Source organism: Hemiscyllium ocellatum (genome assembly GCF_020745735.1).
Source record: "Hemiscyllium ocellatum isolate sHemOce1 chromosome 27 unlocalized genomic scaffold, sHemOce1.pat.X.cur. SUPER_27_unloc_41, whole genome shotgun sequence".
NCBI classification, from domain to species: domain Eukaryota; kingdom Metazoa; phylum Chordata; class Chondrichthyes; order Orectolobiformes; family Hemiscylliidae; genus Hemiscyllium; species Hemiscyllium ocellatum.
The window spans coordinates 26,717-50,666 of NW_026867511.1; the positions used below are offsets into that span (position 1 = coordinate 26,717).

At 44.8% G+C, this 23,950-nt stretch overlaps 1 protein-coding gene across 1 annotated transcript in view; it reads right to left on the minus strand.

Annotated features, from left to right (window-relative positions):
* The window catches only part of LOC132808327 (zinc finger protein 239-like), a 75,354-nt gene that overhangs the window by 21,314 nt on the left and 30,090 nt on the right, over window positions 1-23,950 (minus strand). The window contains exon 6 of the mRNA XM_060822086.1: window positions 9,191-9,199. Within this exon, the coding sequence (XP_060678069.1) occupies window positions 9,191-9,199 (9 nt within the window). The remainder of the gene's footprint in view (window positions 1-9,190; window positions 9,200-23,950) is intronic.

The window sequence follows — 23,950 nt, forward strand, 5'->3', positions numbered from 1 at the left end:
CTGGGGCACACACTCTCTCAACATTGGGAAAAGATGGACAAAAGTTGAGCAGCGAGACAAAATGCAAAAGCAATAAAATGTCGAGCCACAATGAAGATTGAGCTTCACCCAGATTGCAAATTCTTTCCTCTGTCCAATATCTGTGAGTGCGGTATTTTCTTTTCTCACCCCCTTTTCCATTTCTTTTTCATTCTGGAGTTCAACTGTTGACTTGCAGCAACTGAAAGGAAAGGGAGTGAATCCGGGAGGGGAAAGACTCTGGAAATGTTAGTCCAGGTCTGTGTCGTAATAGGAAAAGTAGACAGGCAGGAGGCTGCAAGAACACAGCAAGCCAGGCAACATCAGGAGGTGGAGAAGTCAACATCTTGGGTATAACCTTTGTTCATAACTGGGGGTGGGTATAGGGAGAGACACAGAGAAAGGGTGTGCTGGGGACACGATGGTGAAGTGGGGATAGGTGAAGACAGGTGGAGGGTACAACCTGATGGGTCAATGGGAGGAAGGAATCTGGTTGGTGGCAGAGAGGAGTGGAAAGGAAGGGTTAAGGCTGAGAAGGGAATTGGGGGATGGGAAATGAAGTTATTTGAAAATGGGGATCTCTGTGTTGAGTCCTCTGGGCTGTAGGCTGCCCAGGTGGAAGATGGGGTGTTGTTCCTCCAAGTTGCAGTTTAGTTTGTTTTGACAATGCAAGAGGCCAAAGATGGTCATGTCAGAAAGGGAGTAGGAAGTGGAATTAAAATGGATGGTGTCTGGGGAGGTATGAGCTGAAAGTGTGTTGCTGGAAAAGTGCAGCAGGTCAGGCAGCATCCAAGGAGCAGGACAGTCGACGTTTCGGGCCTGAGCCCTTCTTCAGGAATGATGTGTGGATGTACAAAGGAGCCTCAGCGTCCTTCTACACCAGTCACTGCCAGTTGTCAGACAAGTGCAGCAAGTAATCAGCAAGGCAAGTGGTATATTAGCAAGAGAAATTGAGGTCAGATGTGGGGATATCTTCCTGCGGTTAGGGGGCCATTCCTGAAGAAGGGCTCCGGCCCGAAAAGTCGACTCTCCTGCTCCTTGGATGCTGCCTGACCTGCTGCACTCTTCCAGCAACACACTTTCAGCTCTGATCTCCAGCATCTGCAGTCCTCAATTTCTCTACTGGGGAGGTATGGTCAGCCTCTGTGGACCCGGCTGTGATGCTCGGCGAACCGTTCCCAAGTTTATGCTCTGTCTCCCCGATGTAGAGAATACCACCATTTTCAAACACACGGTAAATACAGTGCTGTAATGTGAAGTTATAGCCTTTGCTGTGAAAAAAGGCAGAAAGGAGGTGTATTGTTTAAACCATGATGTATTGGGATGTGGTGAAAGGGAGAACTGCAGATGCTGGAGATCTGAGTCAAAGTGTGGCATTGGAAAAGCACAGCAGGTCAGGCAGCATCCAAGGAGCAGGAGTGTCGACGTTTCGGGCACGAGCCCTTCATCAGGAATGATGTGTGGATGGACAAAGAGGTCTCAGCGTCCTTCAACACCAGTCACTGCCAGTTGTCAGACAGGTGCAGCAAGCAATCAGCAAGGCAAGTGGTATATTCGCAAGAGGAGTTGAGGTCAGAAGTGGGGATGTCTCCCTGCAGTTAAGGGTCATTGAATATATCCAAGGCTGCATTCATCTGATTTTTGAACATCAAATAAGTGAGCGTTTATGGGGAAAGGCAAGAAAATGATTTTAAGACCAGTATAGGACAGTTACAGAGTCATACAGCACAGAACCAGACCCTTCAGACCAACTAGTCCATGCTGAATATATTCACAAACTAAACTAGTCACAGCTGCCTGTGTTTGGCCCATGCCCCTCCAAACCTTTCCTATTCATGTACTTATCCAAATGCCTTTTAAACATTGTTACTGTACCTGCATCCACCACTTCCTCTGGATATTCATCCACACACAAACTACTCTCTGTGTATAAAACAAAAGGTACCTTTCATACCTTTTTAAAATCTTTCTCCTCAAACCTTCAAATTGGCTGCCTAATCTTGAAACCCCCATCCTAGGGAAAGGATACCCGGCGGTCAACTCAGCTATGTCTCTTGTGATGTTATAAACTTCTGTAAGGTCACCTCTCAGCCTCCTATGTTCCAGTGAAAATGTCCCAGCCCATCCACGTAGATGTTGGCAGATTCATATCCAGTTATGATCTGTTGAATGGTGGTGCAGGCTTGAAAGACCAAATAGCTTACTCCTGCTTCCAATTCTCACAGTCTGTGTCCAGGACAGCAAGAGACCATAGGACATAGGAGCAGAAATTAGGCCATTCAGCCCATTGGGCCTGTTCCACCATTTAATGATGGTTGATAGGTTTTTCAACCCCATTCTCTCACTTTGTCCCCGTAACCCTCTTATCCCCTTGATACTCAAAGTCTCCATCTCAGTCTTAAATATCCTCAATGACCAGGCCTCCACAGCCTTCTGTGGCAGTGAATTCCATAGATTCACCACTCACCGCCATTCTGAAAGGTCTTCCCTTTACTCTAAGGCAGTGCCCACTGGTTCTAGTCTCTCCAACCAATGGAAACATCTTCCCAACTTCCACTCTGTTCAGGCCGTTCAGGATTCAGTATTGTTTGTTTCAATTAGAACCCCCCCCCCCCCCCCTCAAGTGTGGGCCTGTTAACCAGCATGAACCAGACCCTTCAGGTTGTGGTATAGGAAGGATTAGGTTGAGCAAACTGATGGAGGGAGAGTATGTGGGATGGAGATTTTCAAATTCGAGGGAACAAGAGAGGAGAAATAGAGTTCACTATAAATTAGAATTGATTGGATGGGCTGAAGAGCCAAGGAGTGGCAGATGAAAATGCGTGGTTTGCATTTTGGTCAAGCAATGCAGGAAAGACTGACACACTTCAGAGGGGTGTTGAAGAACAAAGAGACCTTGGAGTGCAAGTTCATAGTTCGTTGTAGATGGAGTCACTGGTAGACAGGATAGTGAAGAAGGCATTTGGTATGCTTTCCTTTATTGGTCAGACCATTGAGTATAGGAGTTGGGAGGTCATGTTGCAGCTGTACAAGCCATGTTTGGAAGACTGCATTTGTTTCTGGTCTCCCTGTTATTGGAAAGATATTGTGTAACTTTGAAAGTGGTCAGAAAAGATTGACAAGGCTGTTGCCAGAGTTGGAGGGTTTAAACTATAGGGAGAGGCTGAATACACCAGGGATATTTTCGATGGAGCAGCGGAGGCTGAGGGGTGACCATGTCGACATTCATAAGGGGCATGGATAGGGTGAATACCCAAGGTCTTTACCCCAGGGTAGGGAAGTCCAAAACTAGAGGGGCATATGTTTGAGGTGAGAGGGGAATTTTAAAATTCTTCTGGCTGGGTACATGAATAGAAATGATTTAGAGGGATATGGACCACATGCAGGCAAATTGGACTGGATTAATTTAGGATACCTGTTTGGCACAGACAAGTTGGACCGAAGGGTCTGTTTCCGTGCTGTATGACTTTAATCGTCTTCTGTGAAAGCAGAAATCTGATGGTGAAGACTGGAGTTTCAGGATGTTTTGCCTTTCCTGGGAGCAGAAATGTTTGACTGAAGTGTGTTGGTGTTAATGTCTTGATGTTCCATTTTGCTCCCACCTTCCCAGGGATGTTAACCAGGTTGTTCATCAAGAAGCTGCAATGCACCCTAAACTGACATTTTTTTTTGCTGAGGCAATACTTACTTCGAGTTACGCTGTACAAAGGATCCAGTTACAAAAGGACAACTTGGTGGTGACAAACAGTGAAGAAGGTGAGGTGGGATGGGTGGAGAGTGTGTGTGCTTTGAACGGTTTAAAAAGCAGATCCTTTTTCTTCGCGTTTTTGCTGGGGGAGGGTGGTTCTGAAGCTGGGTCACAATAAAGATTACTGAACTTACTACCGGGCTCAGATTCTCATTGAAAGCTTTGAGCTCCAAGAGTTTTTAGTTTTAAAGCTACTCATTTCTTTCAGCCTGCTGCACTAAGTTTCCAATGTCGCGTATCAAATGGAGCAGTGAATGAGTAGCTAGTATCTTGAAAAATTGGGAATTTTTCAGGAGTGCAGAGTGAGTCATTTCATTGGCATTGTAAAGTGTAATGGCAGCACCGGGAGGTGTGGGCTGTGTTCACAAGTTACGAAATGCAGGAGCTGGTATTGGAGTGGGTTGGATAGAGTTAAAAATCTCACATCACCAGGTTATAGTCCAACAGATGTATTTGGAAGCACTCGCTTTTGGAGTGCTGCTCCTTCATCGGGCAGCTGTGGACCAGGGTAATAAGACACAGATTTCATAGCAAAAGATCACAGTGCCATGCAACTGATAGGAGATATTGAACAAGCCTAGATTGCTGTTACCTCTTTCATCTTTTAGAATGGGTTGCAGGTTTTGGTTCATTAATATAAATCTTTTAAACCACATTCTCGAGATGACTTAAGGTTTTATAAAAAATAGGTGACATCTCAGTTCAGACAATGCTTTAAAGGTGTGAGGTTCGAGCCTATCAGTATCCCAATCTTGAATCAGACTGGTTCTATTTCCAAAGTAGGAATGTATAAAATATTACATGGATTGACTGCCTGCAGTTTACGTGCTCTTTGAGCAAAATTGAATGTATCTGCAAGAATAATCCTGCCAATACAAATTCACCCCAAAGAGTTATGTGTGTGCATTCATGAAAGAATGTGAGTGTGTGCATGTAAGATTGTGTGCGTGCAGGTAAATTGTGAGTGTGATGGAGTATAAGCCTGTGAATGTGTTGGGGGGAGTATGTCTGTGTGTCTAAGAGAGAGCACGTGTGTATGAAAGTTATGGATAAAAGCAAGGGCTTGCATTTTGTGAAAACCAGGAAGGGCAGGACATGTACAGTTAATGGTAGGGCCCTGGGTTATGTTGTAAAACAGAGAGACATGGGGAGGGGGAGGGTGGTGAGGGATCATGTACTTTTTTAGAGAGGCTGGGACTTTTTTCACTGGAGTGAAGGAGGCTGAGGGGTGACCTCATTGAGATTTATAAAATCATGAGGAGTGGCGGTAAGGTGAATAGCAAAGGGTTCTTCCTTAGCATAAAACTGTTAAAATGAGCTCGAGGCTAGGTGACATATTTCTTTAAGATGAGAGCAGAGAGATTTAAAAGGAACCTGATGGGCAATGGTTTAACAGAAGGTGATTTGCACGTGGAATGAACTTGCTGAGGAACTGGTAGATGCAGGTACAGTTACAATGTTTAAAGACATTTGGGTGGGTACATGAATGGAAAGGTTTAGAGGGATATGGGCCAAATGCAGGCAAGTGGGACTCGTTTAGTTTCGGAATCCTGCTCGGCATGGACGAGTTGTTCCTGTGTTGGATACCTCTATGAACCAGAAGTGACCTTATTGAAACCAATAGAATTCTGAAAGGGGGTTGACAGAATAGATACAGATAAAATGCTCCTTTGGTGGGGGGCGTGGTTAGGGAGTCATAGAATCCCGAAAATGTGGAAGTAGGCCATTCAGCTCATCTATTCTACACTGGCCCTCTGAAGAACATCCCACCCATACCTACCCCCTTACTCCATATTTCCCATGGATAATCCACCCTAATTTGCACATCCCTGGGCACTATAGGTAATTTAGCACAGCCAATCCACCCTAATTTGCACCCTAATCTATAAATTACCTTCTCAAGAGTGTAATTTAAATGCAGAGCTTTTCTAAGAGAAATGTCAGTCTGACTCAACATTGGGACCCAGACAGAATTCACACCTGTTATTAGAAAAACTCTGCATTTAAATGACATTCTTGAGAAGGTAATTAAAAACTAGTTCAGGGATTAACATATCACAAAACAGAAACCCATTCTAAAAGATGGAAGATTTAATCTAAAATTGTTTAATGTATCACATTTTCATGACACTGGACTCTTGCTACAAATTCCGGGATCACGATCTAATTCTCCACAACCACCTGATGAAGGAGCGGCGCTCCGAAAGCTATTGCTTCTAAATAGACCTGTTGGATTCCAATCTGGTGTTGTGTGATTTTTAACTTTGTTCATGGGAAACTCATGAGTTGTGGGACTGGTAACAGTTGTTATTTTGTGATCCATTCCAAGTGAAAATTATCCTCTGCGCAGACACGGGTGAACAGTCTGTTTTTGTGCATTGTGCGGGATCGGGCTAGCAGCTTTTAAATCCTTATGTTCAGTAGCAGAAGCAAACTGTAGATCAGCAATCGTATTCTGAGAGTGGTACTTCCAGCCCTGGTTAATCCCATTGGGTCAACAGAGAGAGAGGGAGAGGATGTCACATCTAAAGTTCAGGCAGAATAGTTATTTCGGTTGTTCAGTCAGTTGAGTTGGTTTTGCACTCAGATGAGACTGGATATTGCTTTTTAATGGATCACAATTGAAACAACAATGAAACACCTTAAATTCAAGGAATTTTGATGGGCAAATCGAACCTTGAAGAAATAATATTCTTACATTAATAACTTTGGGTGACCCAAATTAGACATTTTTTATTGATAGCTCCATAATCATATTCCTGCTGAATTTTTTTCAGGGCTAACAATTTCAGATGGGAGAACTTCTGTATCCTGGCAAGGCAGTGAAATAAAAAAAACGGCTGTTTAAAGCATTTTAACTGTGAACCCACGAGCTCTTGTCAATTAAATCTCTTTATTTGCAACAATAGCCCGTGATAATGTCCATGTCCCTTTAAAATGCAGATTTCTCCCTTTAGATTTGACGACGTTTCGATATTATGTAGAAATATCTGTTTAAATGGAGCCGTGAGCTTTCCCAATGTAGACAGGGCTCCTCGAAACGTGGCAGTGTCCCCCCTGCAGCTGCAGAGCGAGACAGGAGAGTTTGTTTTTGTGAATGAGCAGTTGTAGCGCGAGGTGGCTGTTGCTTGGTGACGGTGAGGCTCCCCCGGCCCCGCCCATCCCCCCGTGCAGACGTCACGCGGGGGCGAAGGCGGTTCGGAGGAGAAGTCGCTCGAGCGGGGAAGCGGCGGCCGTTAGGAAAATGGCGCCGTGCGGCCCGGGGCAGACCCCCGTCACTGGTCACCGCCGCCTTCCTGGCGCAGCTGCTGTGTCACGGCCACACCGGCCGGCTGTACAGCAGGCAGGAGCCGGTGACCATTCTGGAGGCGGATGGGGTTAAGGGCCTGTTTGGGAACTGGTCGGCCGCCTGGGTGGTGGAGTTCTACTGGTCGTGGGGCGGCCCCTGTGTCAACTATGGGGCCACCTGGAAGGTACTGGGCCCGGGAGGTGAAAGGTGAGGCAGGTTGTGGGGGGGACGGAGGGGAAGGAATGTGGGGCCTGTCCTGTCATAGTCACATTTTACACTCACTTTCCATCTGCTTTTACTGGCGCTTGTGCTGTTTACCCCTCACTGTTTTTTAATCCTGGAGCTTTTTGCCCTCAATGTTTTTTAATCCTTTGCTGTTTACCTCTCACTTTTTAAAAATCCTTGTGCTGTTTACTCTTGCTATTACTTGTGCAATATCCTAGGGTAGTGTGGAAATACTAGTGAAGGAGATTAGGTTAGTGGAAGTACTGGTGAGGTAGATTATGCACCAGCATGTATATGTTCCTCAGTCATTGAAGGGGTAGGATCCTGTTGAGAATGGTTAGTAAAGTATGTTGTGTACTAAGCCTTGTTAACAAGGACATACAGTAGTTTGTAACTTGTCAAAGTATGCTTCTCATAGACTTGTACAGACCCTTTGGGCCAACCTGTCCATGCCAACCAGATATCCAAAATAGTGACAGTGTAATGTTGGAAAAACACAGCAGCTCAGGCAGCATCCGTGGAGCAGGAGAATCGATGTTTCGGGCATAAGCCCTTCATCAGGCGAGCGTATGCCCGAAAGGAATCAAAAGATTCCAAATGAAGTGCTTATGTCTGAAACATCGATTCTCCTGCTCCTTGGGTGTTGCCTGGCCTGCTGTGCTTTTACAGTACTTCACTCTCGCCTCTGATTTCCAGCATCTGCAGTCTTCACTTTCTCCTAGTTGGTTTCAACATTACTGCGAAGCCTCTTCCATGGAAGCCTACCTGGAAGAAGTTCTCCTCCTCTGTCTACAAAGATCTGAGTCCCTCTCTCGCTGTACCCCCCAAGTCCTCTCCTCTGCCCAGAATTTATTCAGCCATGTCCTCAAGCAATTTGACTACCACAGCCATATCTCCTTTCTCATTGCTTGGCTACAGATCCATCTGATCCCACATGGACTCCGGGTCACATTCAGACCAACCTAGTTTGGACCTGAACAGGATACCAAGTACACCCTACAAAACCTTCAACGATTCTCTTCCTGAATCCTCCACTCCACAGTATCAGCCATCTACTTTACCTGCAGTCAGTCCTGCCCAAGCTCAGAGCCTCACTTTTCCCAGAACTGCAACCCAGATTCTACATCCTCAGAAAAGATTCCTGTTGAAGGGCTTATGCCCAAAATGTCAATTCTCATGCTCCTTGGATGCTGCCTGACCTGTACTGTTCCAACATTCTCAACTCTGATCTCCAGCATCTGCAGTCCTCGCTTTCTCCAAGATATCCCAAATTAATCTAGTCCCATTTGCCAGCACTTGGCTCATATCCCTCTAAACCTTTCCTATTCATATACCCATCCAGATACAATTACAACATTTAAAAGGTATCAGCCTCCACCACTTCCTCTGGCAGCTCCTTCCATACATGCACCACACTGTGCATGGAAATGTTGCCCCTTAGGTACCTTTTACATCTTTCCGCTCTCAACGTAAACCTATGCCCTCTAGTTCTGAACTTCACCCCTACAGCGGGGAAAGCACAGAGATTGAGCAGCCAGACAAAATGCCAAAACAATAAAATGTCAAGCCATGTGGGAAAAAAAGTTGTGGCTCTACCCCCTTTTTCTCCTCTTGGTATTTGGACACTTAAAATCTGTCAGTCACACTAGAATCGCCACAGGGCATATTGCAGGGCGCGTGTTCAGTGGTGTCACTAAAACATTGGGCATGTTCTTTGCTGTCGGCAGAAAAAGTACAAGATCTTCTTTTGATGGACCGATAAGGAGCACTGGAGGACCTGAAGGTGACTTGTCCTCTTGCCAATCACAGCTCCCCTACTGTCTGAAAGCAGAAGCTGGACCATGACCTTCTGAAGCTGCTGCTGTTCCACTCTCTCAGAATGAAGATTGAGCTTCAGCCCAGACTGCAACTTCCTTCCTCTGTCTAACATCTGTGAGTACAACACTCTTTTCTCACTCCTTTTTCTATTTATTTTTCATTCTGGGGTTTAATTGTTGACTTGCAGCAACCAAAAGGAGAGGGAACAAATCCAGGGAAGGGGCAGACTCGGGAAATGTTGGTCCAGGTCTGCGTCTGAATTGGCAAAATCGACTGGCAGGAGGCTGGAAGAATGCAGCAAGCCAGGCAGCATCAGGAGGTGGAGAAGTTGACGTTTCAGGTGTAACCCTTGTTCCAGACTGGTGATGGTTGTAGGGGAAGATGCAGAATAAGGTTGTGCTGGGGGCAGGGTGGTGAAGTGGAGATAGTTGGAGACAGGTAGAGGGTACAACCTGGTTGATCAGTGGGTGGAAGGAATCTGGTTGGTGGCAAGGAGGAGTGGAATGGGAGGGACTGGGAAGGGAGTCGGGGATGGAAAGGGAGGTTATTTAAAATTGGAAAACACAATGTTGAGGCTTCCGGGCTGTTGGCTGCCCAGGCAGAAGATGAGGTGTTCCTTTAATTTACGGTTTGGTTCATTGTGGCAATGCAGGAGGCCTAAGGTGAGTATGTCAGAAAGGGAGTGGGAAGGGAAATTAAAATGGGTGGTGACAGGGAGGTCCATTCAGACTCTGCGGCTTCAGCTGTGGACCATTCCTCAAACTTACATTTGGGTCTCCTCGATGTAGAAAAGACCGCAATTGACAAACACGCGACGAATGCAGTACCGCAATATGAAGTTATAGCCTTTGCTGTGGGGAAAAAAAAACAGAAAGGAGGTGCATTGTTTAAATGCTGACATATTGGGATGTGGAGAAGGTGAGGTCTGCAGATACTGGAGATCAGAGTTGAAAAGTGTGGTGCTGGAAAAGCACAGCAGGTCAGGCAGCATCCAAGGAGTAGGACCATCCACGTTTTGGGCATGAGCCCTTCATCAGAAATGATGTATGGATGTACAAAGGGGGCTCAGCGTCCAGTGAACGCCAGTTGTCAGAAGTTGCAGCAAGCAATGAGCAAAGCAAGTGGTATGTGAACAAGAGGAATTGAGTTCAGAATTAGGGATGTCTTCCTGCAGTTAGGGGGTCATTGAATATATCTAAGACTGCATTCATCTGATTTTTGAACATCAAATAAGTGAACATTTATGGAGAAAGGCAAGAAAATGATTTTAAGACCGGTATAGGACAGTTACAGAGTCATACAGCACAGAAACAGACCCTTCAGACCAACTAGTCCATGCTGAATATATTCACAAACTGAACTAGTCACAGCTGCCTGTGTTTGGCCCATGCCCCTCCGAACCTTTCCTATTCATGCACTTATCCAAATGCCTTTTAAATATTGTTACTGTACCTGCACCCACCACTTCCTCTGGATATTCATCCGCGCACAAACTACTCTCAATGTATAAAACAAAAGATTACCTTTCATGTCTTTTTAAAAGCTTTCTCCTCAAACCTTCAATGACAAGGCCTCCACAGCCTTCTGTGGCAGTGAATTCCATAGATTCACCACTCACCTCCATTCTGAAAGGTCTTCTCTTTACTCTAAGGCTGTGCCCACTGGTTCTAGTCTCTCCAACCAATGGAAACATCTTCCCAACGTCCACTCTGTTCAGGATTCAGTATTGTTTGTTTCAATTAGAACACCCCTCTTTCCCCCCCCCCCCCCCCCCCCAAGTGTGGGCCTGTTAACCAGCATGAACCAGACCCTTCAGGTTGTGGTACAGGAAAGATTAGGTTGAGCAAACTGAGAATGGAGGGAGAGTGCGTGGGATGGAGATTTTCAAATTCTAGGGAACAAGAGAGAAGAAATAGAGTTCACTATAAATTAGAATTGATTGGATGGGCTGAAGGGCCAAGGAGTGGCAGATGAAAATGCATGGTTTGCATTTTGGTCAAGCAATGCAAGAAAGACTGACACACTTCAGAGGGGTGTTGCAGAACAAAGAGACCTTGGAGTGCAAGTTCATAGTTCGTTGAAGGTGGAGTCACTGGTAGACAGATTAGTGAAGAAGGCATTTGGTATGCTTTCCTTTATTGGTCAGACCATTGAGTATCGGAGTGAGGTGGGAAGTTTATCTGAACAACAAAGGAGTGGATGTTTATGGGGGGGAAGCAGAAAATGGTTTTAAGATTAGTACAGAACAGTTACAGAGTCATACAACACAGAAACAGACCCTTCAGTCCAACTACTCCATGCTGACTATGTACTGAAACTAAACTAGTCTCACCTAGATTGGCCCGTATACCTCAACCTTTCGTATTCATGTACTTATCCAAATGCCTTTTAAACATTGTAACTGTCCCTGCGTCCACCACTTCCTCTGGACATTCATTCCACACAAACCACTCTGTAAAAAAAAAATCATGCCCCTCATTACTTTTTAAAACTTTCTCCTCTCACCTTCAAAATTTGCTCTCTAATCTTGAAACCCCCCACCCAAGGGAAAGGACCTCCGCCTTTCATCTCATCTATCCCCTTCATGATTTTTATAAACCTCTAAAAGGTCACTTTTCAATCTCCTGTGGTCCAGTGAAAATGAGTGTGGTGCTGGAAAAAATACAGAAGGTCAGGCAGCATCCGAGCAGCAGGAAAATCTACGTTTGGGCATAAGCTCTGATGAAGGACTTATGCCCGAATCATTGATTTTCCTGCTTTTCAGATGCTGCCAGTCCTGTGCTTTTCGAGCATCGCACTCTGGACTCTGATCTCCAGCATCTGCAGCCCTCACTTTCTTCCAGTGAAAACACCTCGGCCTATCCACCGAGATGGAGGTAGATTCATATCCAGTTATGATCTGTGCAATGCTGGTCCAAGCTTGAAAGACCAAATGGCCTACTCCTGCTCCCAATTCTGACACTGTCCAGGATATCAACAGACCACAAGACATAGGAGCAGAAATAATGCCATTCTGCCCATCAGCTCTGCTCCAACATTTAATCATGGCTGATGAGTTTCTCAAGCCCATTCTTCCACTTTCTCCCTGTAACGCTCAATCCCCTTGATACTCAAGAACCGATCTGTCGCAGTCTTAAATTTTCTCAGTGACTTGTCCTCCACAGCCTTCTGTGGCAATGAATTCCATAGATTCGCCGCTCTCTGGCTGATGAAGTTTCTCCTTGCCTCTATTCTGAAAGGTTTTCCCTTTACTCGAAGGCTGTGCCATCAAGTCCTAGTCTCTCCTACCAGTGGAAACATCTTCCCAATGTCCACTCTGGCCATGCTGTTCAGTATTCTGTATGTTTCAGTTAGATCCTCCTGAGTGTGGGCCTGTTCATCGGAATGATCCAGACCCTTCAGGATGAGGTTCAGCAAAGTAAAAATGGAGGGAGAGTGAGTGGGATGGAGATTTTCAGCTTCTCAGGAATAAGATAGGAAAGAGTGTTCACTATGAATTATAATTCATTAGATAGGCCGAGGGATAGTAGATGGAGTTTGATTTAGAGAAATGTGAGGTGTTGCATTTTGGAAAGGCAAATTGGGACAGGATGTATATACTAAATGGTCAGGTCCTGGGGAGTGTTCCTGAACCAAGAGACAGGAAGTATAGGTTCCTTTCCTTAATAGTGGAGTCACAAGTAGAGATGGTAGTGAAGAACGTGTTTGGTATGCTTTCCTTTATTGGTCAGTGGATTGAGTATAGGAGTTGGGAGGTTATGCTGAGGCAGTAGAGGAGGTCATTTTTGGAATACTGTACACAGTTCTGGTCTCTCTACCATAGGAAAGATGTTGTGAAACTTTTGAAAGGATTTTGAAGAGAGTTACAAGGCTGTTGCCAGAGTTGGTGAGTTTGAGCTACAAGGAGAGGCTGAGTAGGCCAGGAATGTTTTCCCTGGAGCATTAAAGGCTGAGGTGACCTTAGAAGTTTCTCAGGGGCATGGATAGGGTGAATAGCCAAGGTTTGTTCCCAGGGGAGGGGAGTCCAGAACAAGAGGGGCATAGGTTTTAAGGTGGGTGAGGAAAGGGACCTGAAAGGCATTTTTTTCAAGCAGAGGGTGGTGCATGTATGGAACAAACGAACAGGGGAAGTGGAGGAGGCTGGTACAATTACAACATTTAAAAGGCATCTGGCTGAGTACATGAATAGAAAGGGTTTAGAGGGATGTGGTCCAAATGCTAGCAAATGAGAGGAAATTAATTTAGGATATCTGTTCGCTATGGACGAGATGGACGGAAGGGTCTGTTTCCATGCTGTATGATTCTAATCGTCTTCGGTGAAAGCAGAAATGTGGTTATGAAGAATGGACTTTTTTGCCCTTACTGGGAGCAGAAGTTACAGTAAAATCTTTCAATTGTGAGACTGCAACTGAGTACATCTGGGATCTTGGTGGGAGATGGGAATTCATTGCACTGTGGAATGCAGCCCTATCCTATCCACACATTTCTGCTGGTGAATGAGACCAGGTGTCAAGATTAGGGGGAGTAGATTTAGGACAGACATTAGGAGGAACCACTATTCCCAGAGAGTCATGAATCTATGGAATTCTTTGCCCATGGAAGCAGTAGAGGCAGCTTCATTAAGTATATTGAAGACACGGTTGGATAGGTTTTGCATGGTCGGGGACTTAAGGGTAGTTGGGACAATGCAGGGAGGAGGAGCTGAGATGATGGATAAATCAGCCATGATCTTAATAAATGGCGGAGCAGATTGGACGAGCCAAATGGCCTACTCTTGCTTCTATTATTATGAAACTATAACCTTGCATTTCCCATGGTTCACCATGGCATGTTGGAACCGACGGGCAATGAGTTGAGCGTCCCTGAATACTTCTAAGTGCCCGTCACATTCTTCCTCATTTGAACAGATCCTGTGTGTGCGTAGGGCTTGTCCATAAGGGGATGGCTGTTTTGGGTGGAAGCTGGAGAAGTGTATCATCGTGAGGTTATGCGTGGTTTTGAGGTTGTGTGTGGTGCTGAGTTGCTGCCCATCCTTGATGGAGATGCAGGTGTCCAAGAATGAGACAGATAGTAGAGAATAGTCCAGGATGAGTTTGATGGTGGGATGGAACATGTTGATATCACTGTATAGCTTTTTCCGTGACTCCTCTCCATGCATCCAGAAGAAGAAAATGTCGTCAATGTACCCGGTGTATAGTGTTGGTTTGAGGCCCTGCGTAGAGAAGTCGTCTTGTTTGAACCAGTGCGTGAAAATGTTGGCATATTGGGGTGCAAATTTGGTCCCATGGCTGTTCTGTGTGTCTGGATGAAGAACTGGTTGTCAAAGGTGAAGATGTTGAGATCGAGGATAAAGTGGATGAGTTGTAGGATGGTGGTCAGAGATTGGCAATTGTTGGTGTTAAGTAATGAGGCTGTTGCCGTGATGCCGACATTGAGACTACTGGTCTGTGGGTGCTGAGTTTCTGTAAGAAATCTGTAGTGTCGTGACAGAAGCTAGGGGTTCCATGAATGATTGGTTTCAAGATGCCTTTGACATAGTTGGAGAGATTCTCACACAGTCCTATTGTCAGGGATGTGCAAGTTAGGATGGATTAGCCATGGGAAATACAGAGTAAGGGGGTAGGTATGGGTGGGATGCAAAATAGAGGGCCAGAATGGGCCGAACGACCTGCTTCCAAGTTGTCAGGATTCTATGACGCCCCCAACGAAGGAGAATTGTATCTGCATCTATCCTGTTAAACCCCTTTCAGAATTCTACTAGTTTGAATAAGATGACTTCTGGTTCATTGAGGTATACAGCACGGTCCAACCCCTTCATGCTGACCAGGATTCCCAAATTAAACTCATCCCATTTGCCTGCATTTGGCCCATATCCCTCTAAACCTTTCTCTTCATGTACCCATCTAAATGTCATTTAAATGTTGTAGCTGTACCTGCATCTACCATATCCTCAGCAAATTCATTCCACATGCAAGCAACATTCTGTCAAAACGTTGCCTTTCAGGTTCCTTTTAAATCTCCCTCCTCTCACGTTAAAACAATATGCCCCCCAATTTTGAGCACCCCGACGCGAAGGAACAGCCCTTTGCTATAATCCTTATCTGCACGCATCAGATTTTATAAATCTCAATGAGGTCACCCCTAAACCTCCTGTGCTCCACCCTCTCCTTATAATTCAAACCCTCCAGTCCTGGTAACGTTCTGGTAAATCTTTACCGAACCCCCTCTAATAGAGTTCTTCCTATAACAGGGTCACCAGAACTGCACTCAGTATTCTAAAATGGCCTCACCAACATTCTGTACATCCTCAACATGATGTCTCAACTTGGAAACTCAACAGCGTGAACAATGAAGGCATTTGTGCGAAATGTCTTCTTAACCACCCAACCTACCAGTGATGCAACTTTCAAAGAACTGTGTACCTGAACTCCTACTCCTCCATGTCTCTGTTTCACAACATGATCCAGCAATCCCTCATTTTTATTCATAACACACACACAAACACTCCATCACACACACTTTACCAAGCATGTGCACATGCTTGCATGCACTCTCCACACAAATCCACATGCATACAGAGTCTCTCATGCATGCACACACAAACTCAACTCTGTGGAGTGATTTTGTATTGGCAGAATTATATTTGCAGATTCATTCAATTTTGCTCAAAAAGCACACAATTTGCAGGCAGTCAATCCATGTAATTTTTATAAATTCCTATTTTGGAAATAGAACCACTCTGATTCAAGATTGGAATACTGACAGACTCGAGCACTTTTCATGCATTGTTTGAACTGAGATGCCACCTTTTTTAAAAATAAAACCTTATGTCATCTAGAGAACGTGACTTAAAAGAGAAGCGAGTCAAACAGTCAGGGCAGGCAGGGACAAGGTAGGACTAATAAATTAAACTGCATTTATTTTAATGCAAGGGGCCTAACAGGGAACGCAGATGAACTCCGGGCATGGTTAGGAACATGGGACTGGGATATCTTAGCAATTACAGAAACATGGCTCAGGGATGGGCAGGACCAGCAGCTTAATGTTCCAGGATACAAGTGCTACAGGAAGGATAGGAGCGGAGGCAAGAGAGGAGGGGGGTGGTGGTAGGGGGTGGCATTTTTGATATGGGATAGCATTACAGCTGTGCTGAGGGAGGATATTACCAGAAATATATCCAGGGAAGCTATTTGGGTGGAACTGAGAAATAAGAAAGGGATTATAACCTTATTGGGATTGTATTATAGACCCCCTAATAGTCAGAGGGAAATTGAGAAACAAACTTGTAAGCAGATCTTCGTTATCTGTAAGAAAAATAGGGTGGTAATAATAGGGGATTTTAACTTTCCAAACATAGACTGGGACTGCCATCGTGTTAAGTGTTTAGATGGAGAGGAATTTGTCAAGTGTGTACAAGACAATTTTCTGGTTCAGTATGCAGATGTACCTACTAGAGAAGGTGCAAAACTTGATTTACTCTTGGGAAATAAGGCAGGGTAGATGACTGAGGTGTTAGTGGGGGAGCACTTTGGAGCCAGCGACTATAATTCTATTGGATTTAAAATAATGATGGAAAAGGATCGACCAGATTGTAAATTGGAGAAAGGCCAATTGTGACGGTATTAGGCAAGAACTTTTAAAAGCTGATTGGGGGCAGATGTTCGCAGGTAAAGGGATGGCTGGAAAATGGGAAGCCTTCAGAAATGTAAAGAGAATCCAGAGAGAGTATATTCCTGTTAGGGTGAAAGGAAAGGCTGGTAGATATAAGGAATGCTAGATGACGAAAGAAATTGAGGGTTTGGTTAAGAAAAAGGAAGCATACGTTGTGTATAGTGAATCCTTAGAGTATAAAGGAAGTAGGAGTATACTTAAGTGGGAAATCAGGAGGGCAAAAAGTGGACATGAGGTAGCTTCGGCAAGTAGAATTAAGGAGAATCCAAAGAGTTTTTACATACATATTAAGGACAAAAGGGTAACTAGGGAGAGAATAGGGCCCCTCAAAGATCAGCAAGGCGGTCTTTGTGTGGAGCTGCAGAAAATGAGGGAGATACTAAATTAGTATTTTCCATCAGTATTTACTGTGGAAAAGGAAATGGAAGGTATAGATTGTAGGGAAATAGATGGTGACATCTTGCAAAATGTCCATATTACAGAGGAAGAAATGCTGCATGTCTTGTAACCACCTAACAGTGGATAAATTCCCAGGACCTGATCAGGTGTACCCTCAACTCTGTGGGAAGCTGGAGAAGTGATTGCTGGGCCTCTTGCTGAGATTTGTATCATTGATAGTCAACAGGTGAGGTGCTGGAAGACTGGAGGTTGGCTAACGTGTTGCCACTGTTTATGAAGGGTGCTAAGGACAAGCCAGCAAACTATAGACCAGTGAGCCTGACCTCTGAGGTGGGCAAGTTGTTGGAGGGAATCCTGAGGGACAGGATGTACATGTACTAGGAAAGGCAAGGACTGATTAGGGATAGTCAGATTGGGTTTTTTTTGAGGAAGTAACAAAGAAGATTGATGAGGACAGAGTGGTAAATGTGATGTGTATGGAATTCAGTAAGGCATTCGACAAGGTTGCCCATGGGAGACTGATTAGCAAGGTTAGATCTCATGGAATACAGCGAGAACTAGCCATTTGGATACATAACTAGCTCAAAAGGTAGAAGACGGAGGGTGGTGGTGGAGGGTTGTTTTGCAGACTGGAGGCCTGTGACCAGTGGAGTGTCACAAGGATCAGTGCTGGGTCCTCTACTTTTTGTCGTTTACATAAATGGTTTGGATGTAACCATAAGAGGAACAGTTAGTAAGTTTGCAGATGCCTCCATAATTGGGGGTGTAGTGTACAGCGGAAGAGGGTTACCTCCGATTACAACAGGATCTTGACCAGATGGGCCAATGGGCTGAGAAGTGGCAGATGTAGTTGAATTCAGATAAATCTGAGGTGCTGCATTTTGGGAAAGCAAATCTTAGTGGGACTTATACACTTCATTGTAAGGATCAACTAGGCAAAAGTGAGGACTGCAGATGCTGGATACCAGAGTTTCGATCAGAGTGGTGCTGGAAAAGAGCTCTATTCCTGATGAAGGGCTTTTGCCTGAAATGTCGATTTTCCTGTTCCTTGGATGCTACCTGACCTGCTGTGCTTTTCCAGCACCACTCTGATCTAAAGACTGAATGGTAAGGTCCTAGGGAGTGTTGCTGAACAAAGAGACCTCGGAGTGCAGGTTCATAGCTCCTTGAAAGTGGAGTTGCAGGTAGATAGGATAGTGAAGAGAACTTTTGGTATGCTTTCTTTTATTGGTCAGAGTATTGAGTACAGGAGTTGTGAGGTCATGTTGCGGCTGTACAGGACATTGGTAGGGCATTGTTGGAATATTGTGTGCAATTCTGGTCTCCTTCCTATCGGGAAGATGTTGTGAAACTTGAAAGGGTTCAGAAAAGATTTACAAGGATGTTGCCAAAGTTGGAGGATTTGAGCTATGGGGAGAGGCTGAACAGGCTGGGGCTGTTTTCCCTGGAGAGTCGGAGGTTGAGGGGTGATCTCATAGAGGTTGACAAATTTATGAGGGGCATGGATAGGGTAAATAGACTAAGTCTTTTCCCTGGGGTCAGGGTGTCCAAATCTAGAGGGCATAGGTTTAGGGTGAGAGGGGAAAGATATAAAAGAGACGTAAGGGGCAACTTTTTGACTCAGGGTGGTGCATGTATGGAATGAGCTGCCAGAGGAAGTGGTGGAGGCTGGTACAATTGCAACATTTAAGAGGCATTTGGATGGATACATGAATAGGAAGGGTTTGGTGGGATATGGGCCAGGTGCTGGCAAGTGGGACTCGATTTGGTTAGGATATCTGGTCGTTGTGGACAAGTTGGACCGAAGGGTCTGTTTCCATGCTGTACATCCCTATGACTCTATGTTCTGGGATTTACATATTAATGATCTGAAACCTGCAACCCGTTTTAAAAGAGGAAAGACTGAATAGCAACCTTAGGTTGTTCAATATATCCTATCAGTTGCATGACACTGTGATCTTTTGCTATAAAATCGCTGTCTTATGCTCATGCACCACAGCTCCCCGATGAAGGAGCAGTGCTCAAAAAGCTAGTGCTTCCAAATAAACCTGTTGGACTGTAACCTGGTGTTGTGTGATTTTTAACTTTACCCACCCCAGTCCAATACCGGCACCTCCACAACATTTTTAGTGAACACAGCCCACACCTCCTGGTGCTGCCAGGAAACATTACAATGCTGATGAAGCGAAGCACTCTGCACTCCTGAAAAACTTAGAATTTCAAATAATACTAGCTACTCACTCACTGCTTCTGCTGATACATGACATTGGAAACTCTGTGCAGGAGGCTGAAAGAAAGGAGCAGCTTTAAAACAAATCCTCTTGGAGTTCAAAGCTTTCAATGAGAGTCTGAGCCCGGCGATAAGTTCAGGTAACCTTTCTTGCGAACCAACTTTGTTACAGCTTCAAATCCCCTCAGCAAAAAGGCACAGAAAAGATAGCTGTTTTTAATCAGCTCAAGGTCAAAGCTCACACACTCCCCATTCCACTTTCTTTACTATTGGTCGCCACCGAGTTGTCCGTTTGTAATTGGATCCTTGGTACAGCCGTAACCCGGAGGAGGTGTTGCCTCATTCAGCAATTTCACCCCATACACTGCATCTAAGTCAGTTTCTTCCCACTCGTTTGCCCAAGTGGGACAGTGTTGAGTCATCCATATTGCTGTGGGTTGGCAGGGCACAGGCATGGGTAAAGCCCTTACCGCACTCTGAGCAGCTGAAGGCCTCTCCCTGGCGTGGACCCACTGGTGCCTCAGCAGAACGAATAACTCACTGAAGGCCTTCCCACACTCTGTGCAGAGGAACAGCCTTTCCTGCAGTCTCCACACTTCCATGGTTTGTCCATGGGGCAGGATTCCTCTGGTTTCTCCATGGCCAAAGCTGTAGCCGCACACAAGTGAGTGAGTGTATAGCAACTTCATGCCGTGAATTCCTCTTTCCAGGCTGTTTCAGGTTCCACACTCCAAGGTCATGTTGTGGCTGTACAGGACATTGGTTAGGCCACTGTTGGAATATTGCATGCAGTTCTGGTCTCCTTCCTATCGGGAAGATGTTGTGAAACTTGAAAGGATCCAGAGAAGATTTACAAGGGTTGGAGGATTTGAGCTATGGGGAGAGGCTGAACAGGCTGGGGCTGTTTTCCCTGGAGCATCGGAGGTTGAGGGGTGACCTTCTAGAGGTTTACAAAATCATGAGGGGCATGGATAGAATTAATAGACAGTCTTTTCCTTGGGGTTGGGGAGTCCAAAACTAGAGGGTGTAGGTTTAGGGTGAGAGGGGAAAGATATAAACGAGACCTAAGGGGCAACCTTTTCACACAGGGTGGTACGTGTATGGAATGAACTGCCAGAGGAAGTGGTGGAGGCTGATATAATTGTAACATTTAAAAGGCATTTGGATGAATAGGAAAGGTTTGGAGGGATATGGGCCAGTGCTGGTAGATGGGACTCGATTGTGTTGAGATATCCGGTTGGCATGGACGGGTTGGACTGAAGGGTCTGTTTCCATGCTGTACATCTGTCTCTTATGATAATTGGTAAACAAGTTAAGTCATAAAGGTTAGGTCATCTTTATCTTGAGATACAAAGGGCTTGCAGAGTGTGGTTAGTACTTTCTCATCGGTCTACTTCTGCATTCTAATGGTTTTAGTAGTTATTTATACAGCTATAGACACAAACAGCAGCTCGTCACGTAGCAATGCAAAAGCAATCTTGTGCAGCTCCTTCAGCCATTTTATCCAACCTTCCAGAGGCCCCATATCCTCTCACTCTCCCTCCATTCTCACTTTGTCGTACCTAATCCCATCTCATCCTGAAGTGTCTGGTTCTTGCTGATTAACAGGTGTCACAAAGCTAGTACCTTTTTTTTCCTGAAAGATGTTCCTTGGCTCAAGGAGACTGTGTCTTTGATTTTTTTTTCCCCCAGAGGGATAATAAACTGGGTCAATCTCCGATCAGTCTGCTTTGGTACAGAGATGAAAAGGATTTTAAGATGCCTTTTGTTTATATGTAAACTGATGAGATTTCAGGCCAAAGTGGTCATATTTTAGAAGTGGCCTGTATATTAAAAAAAAGGGGGCGTAGTCAGCTCTTGAGCTGAGCAGTTTTAGTTCATCTTGAACTGGTTGGAAGCTGTGTGGCATTGCTCTCTCGCGTGCTCTCTACTTCAATCTGTAGGCATGTGTTCTATTTATACTGATTTTCAGATTGAGTTTGCTTATTGGGACTGTTGTATATATTCAAACAGCATAATTAAGTTCTAGTTGGATAGGCTGACCTCTGTAGGCATTCTTTATTCTGATCTTTGTGTTTAATGATGTAATTTTATGAATAATTCTCCGTTTTAAAATCTAGTCATCAACCAAGCAAACTTATTCCAGGTAATTTTTACTGTACACTTATCAAAACAAATTGCAAAGTCATGGTGTGGGGCTGCCTGCTTAAGAATGTTTTGCATGGTCTGGTTTAGTCCATAACACAGGCCCACACACAGGGAGATCTAATTGAAACATACCGAACACTGAATGGCCTGGGCAGAGTGGACGTTGGAAGATGCTTCCACTGACAGAAGAGACTAGGAACCGAGGCCACAGCCTTCAAGTAAAGGGAAGACCTCTTAGAACAGAGATAAGGAGGAACCTTTCAGCCAGAGAGTGGCGAATCTATTGAATTCATTGCCACCAATGGCTGTGCAGGCCAGGTCACTGAGGATATTTAAGACCGAGATAGATAGGCTCTCGAGTATCAAGGGGATTGAGAGTTACGGGGAGAAAGCGGGAGAATGGGATTGAGAAACTTATCAGCCATGATTGAATGGTATGAAGATACCTGATGGCTGAATAGCCTAATTTTGTGCTCCAATGTTTCATGGTCTCTTGCTGTCCTTAGACTTATGAGGGTGAGAATTGGGAGCAGGATGCCATTTGGTCTTTCGGGCCTGCACCAGCATTGAACAGATCATAACTGGATATGAATATACCTGCATCTAGGTGGATATGCTGGGACATTTTTCACTGCAGCACAGGAGGTTGAGAGGTGACCTTAGTTTATAAAGTCAAGAAGGGATATTGATGAGGTGCGTGGCAGATGCTGTTTCCTTCGGGTGGGGGTTTCAAGATTAGGGAGTACATTTTTAAGGTGAGAGGAGAAAGATTTAAAAAAAAAGACATGAACAGTACTTTTTTCTTTTGATTCCACACACAAACCACTCTCTTTCAATGTCCTGAGGAAATGGTGGATGCAGGAATAGTGATAACATTTAAAAGACATTTGGATAAGTGCATTAATAGGAAAGGTTTGAAGGGATATAGGCCAAACTAGATGGGATTAGTTTAGTTTGTGAATATAGTCAGCATGAATTAATTGGACTGAAGGGTCTGTTTCTGTTCTGTATTACTCTGCAACTGTTCTGTACTGGTCTTCAAAACTTTTTTTTTAATTTCCCCCATCACCATCCACTTTGTTGTTCAAAAATCAGATGAACTCAGCCTTGAATATATTCAATGACCCCCTAACTGCAGGAAGACATTCCTACTTCTGAACTCAACTCCACTTGCTAATATACCACTTGCCTTGCTGATTGCTTGTTTCACCTCTGACAATTGGCATTGACTAGTGTAGAAGGACGCTGAGCCTCCTTTGTACATCCACACATCATTCCTGTTGAAGGGCTCATGTCTGAAACGTCGACTCTCCTGGTCCTCGGATACTGTCTGACCTGCTGTGCTTTTCCAGTGCCACACTTTGACTCTTAATGTCTAGCATCTACAGTCCTCACTTCCTTCACATCCCAATGTGTCACTTTTAAACAATGCAACTCCTTTCTGATTTTTATTCCACATTAAACGCTACATTATCACATTGTGGTAACGCAATTGCCATGTGTTTGCCAACTGAGAACAGACCTGGACCAATGTTTCCATAGTCCGTCCTGCATTCACTCTCTTTCCTTTCACTTGCTGTAAGTCAACAATTGAAGCCCAGAATGCAAAACAAGAAATGGAAATGAGAGTGTGTACCTCACAGATATTGGACAGAGGAATGAAGTTGCAGTCTGGGGTCGCAGCTCAACCATTCAGAGATGAGCAGCTTCCAAAGCTCATGGTCCGACTTCCGCATTCAGAGAATGGGGAGCTCTGACTGGCAGGAGGTCCAGTCTCTTTCCGATCCTCCAGGGCGCTCTATTGGTCCATCAAAAGAAGGTCACAAACCGTTTGTGCGGAAATCTAGGAGTATACGCAGATTTTTGCTGACACCGAAGAGCATAAGCAGTCCTTTGCTGCCTCTGACTCTTATTCGACATAGTTGGAACCTATATCACAAGACTAGGAATACACCGCTCACCCATTACAGCCTATACCTAACTGCACATATTTCAGTGCAGATTCAGAAAAGTGCCTGCAGCTTCTTAATAAAATTGAAGATGCTTTAATGATGTTTCTGAATATATCACCTTAGCTATTCTTCTTTTTAAAGATCAGCCATTTCTCATGCACCCCCATCTCTCATATAGACTCATCAACATTCATTCTCTCTCTTTCTTGAGGCACGAGAAATAACAGGTACTGGGGGGAAAAGGGAAAGAGAATGGTTGGGGGTCTAGAGAGAAAATTGACAGGAGTTGGGGGGACAGGAAGAGAATGGACAGCGGGCAGCGACACCACAAATCCCACCTTTCCCAGGACCTCAGCAGTTACTTCTCAATATACACATGGCCATGGCAGCAGAATCATATAATCCCTGCAGGCTATTTGGCCCATCTAATTCACAGGAGAAAGTGAGGTCTG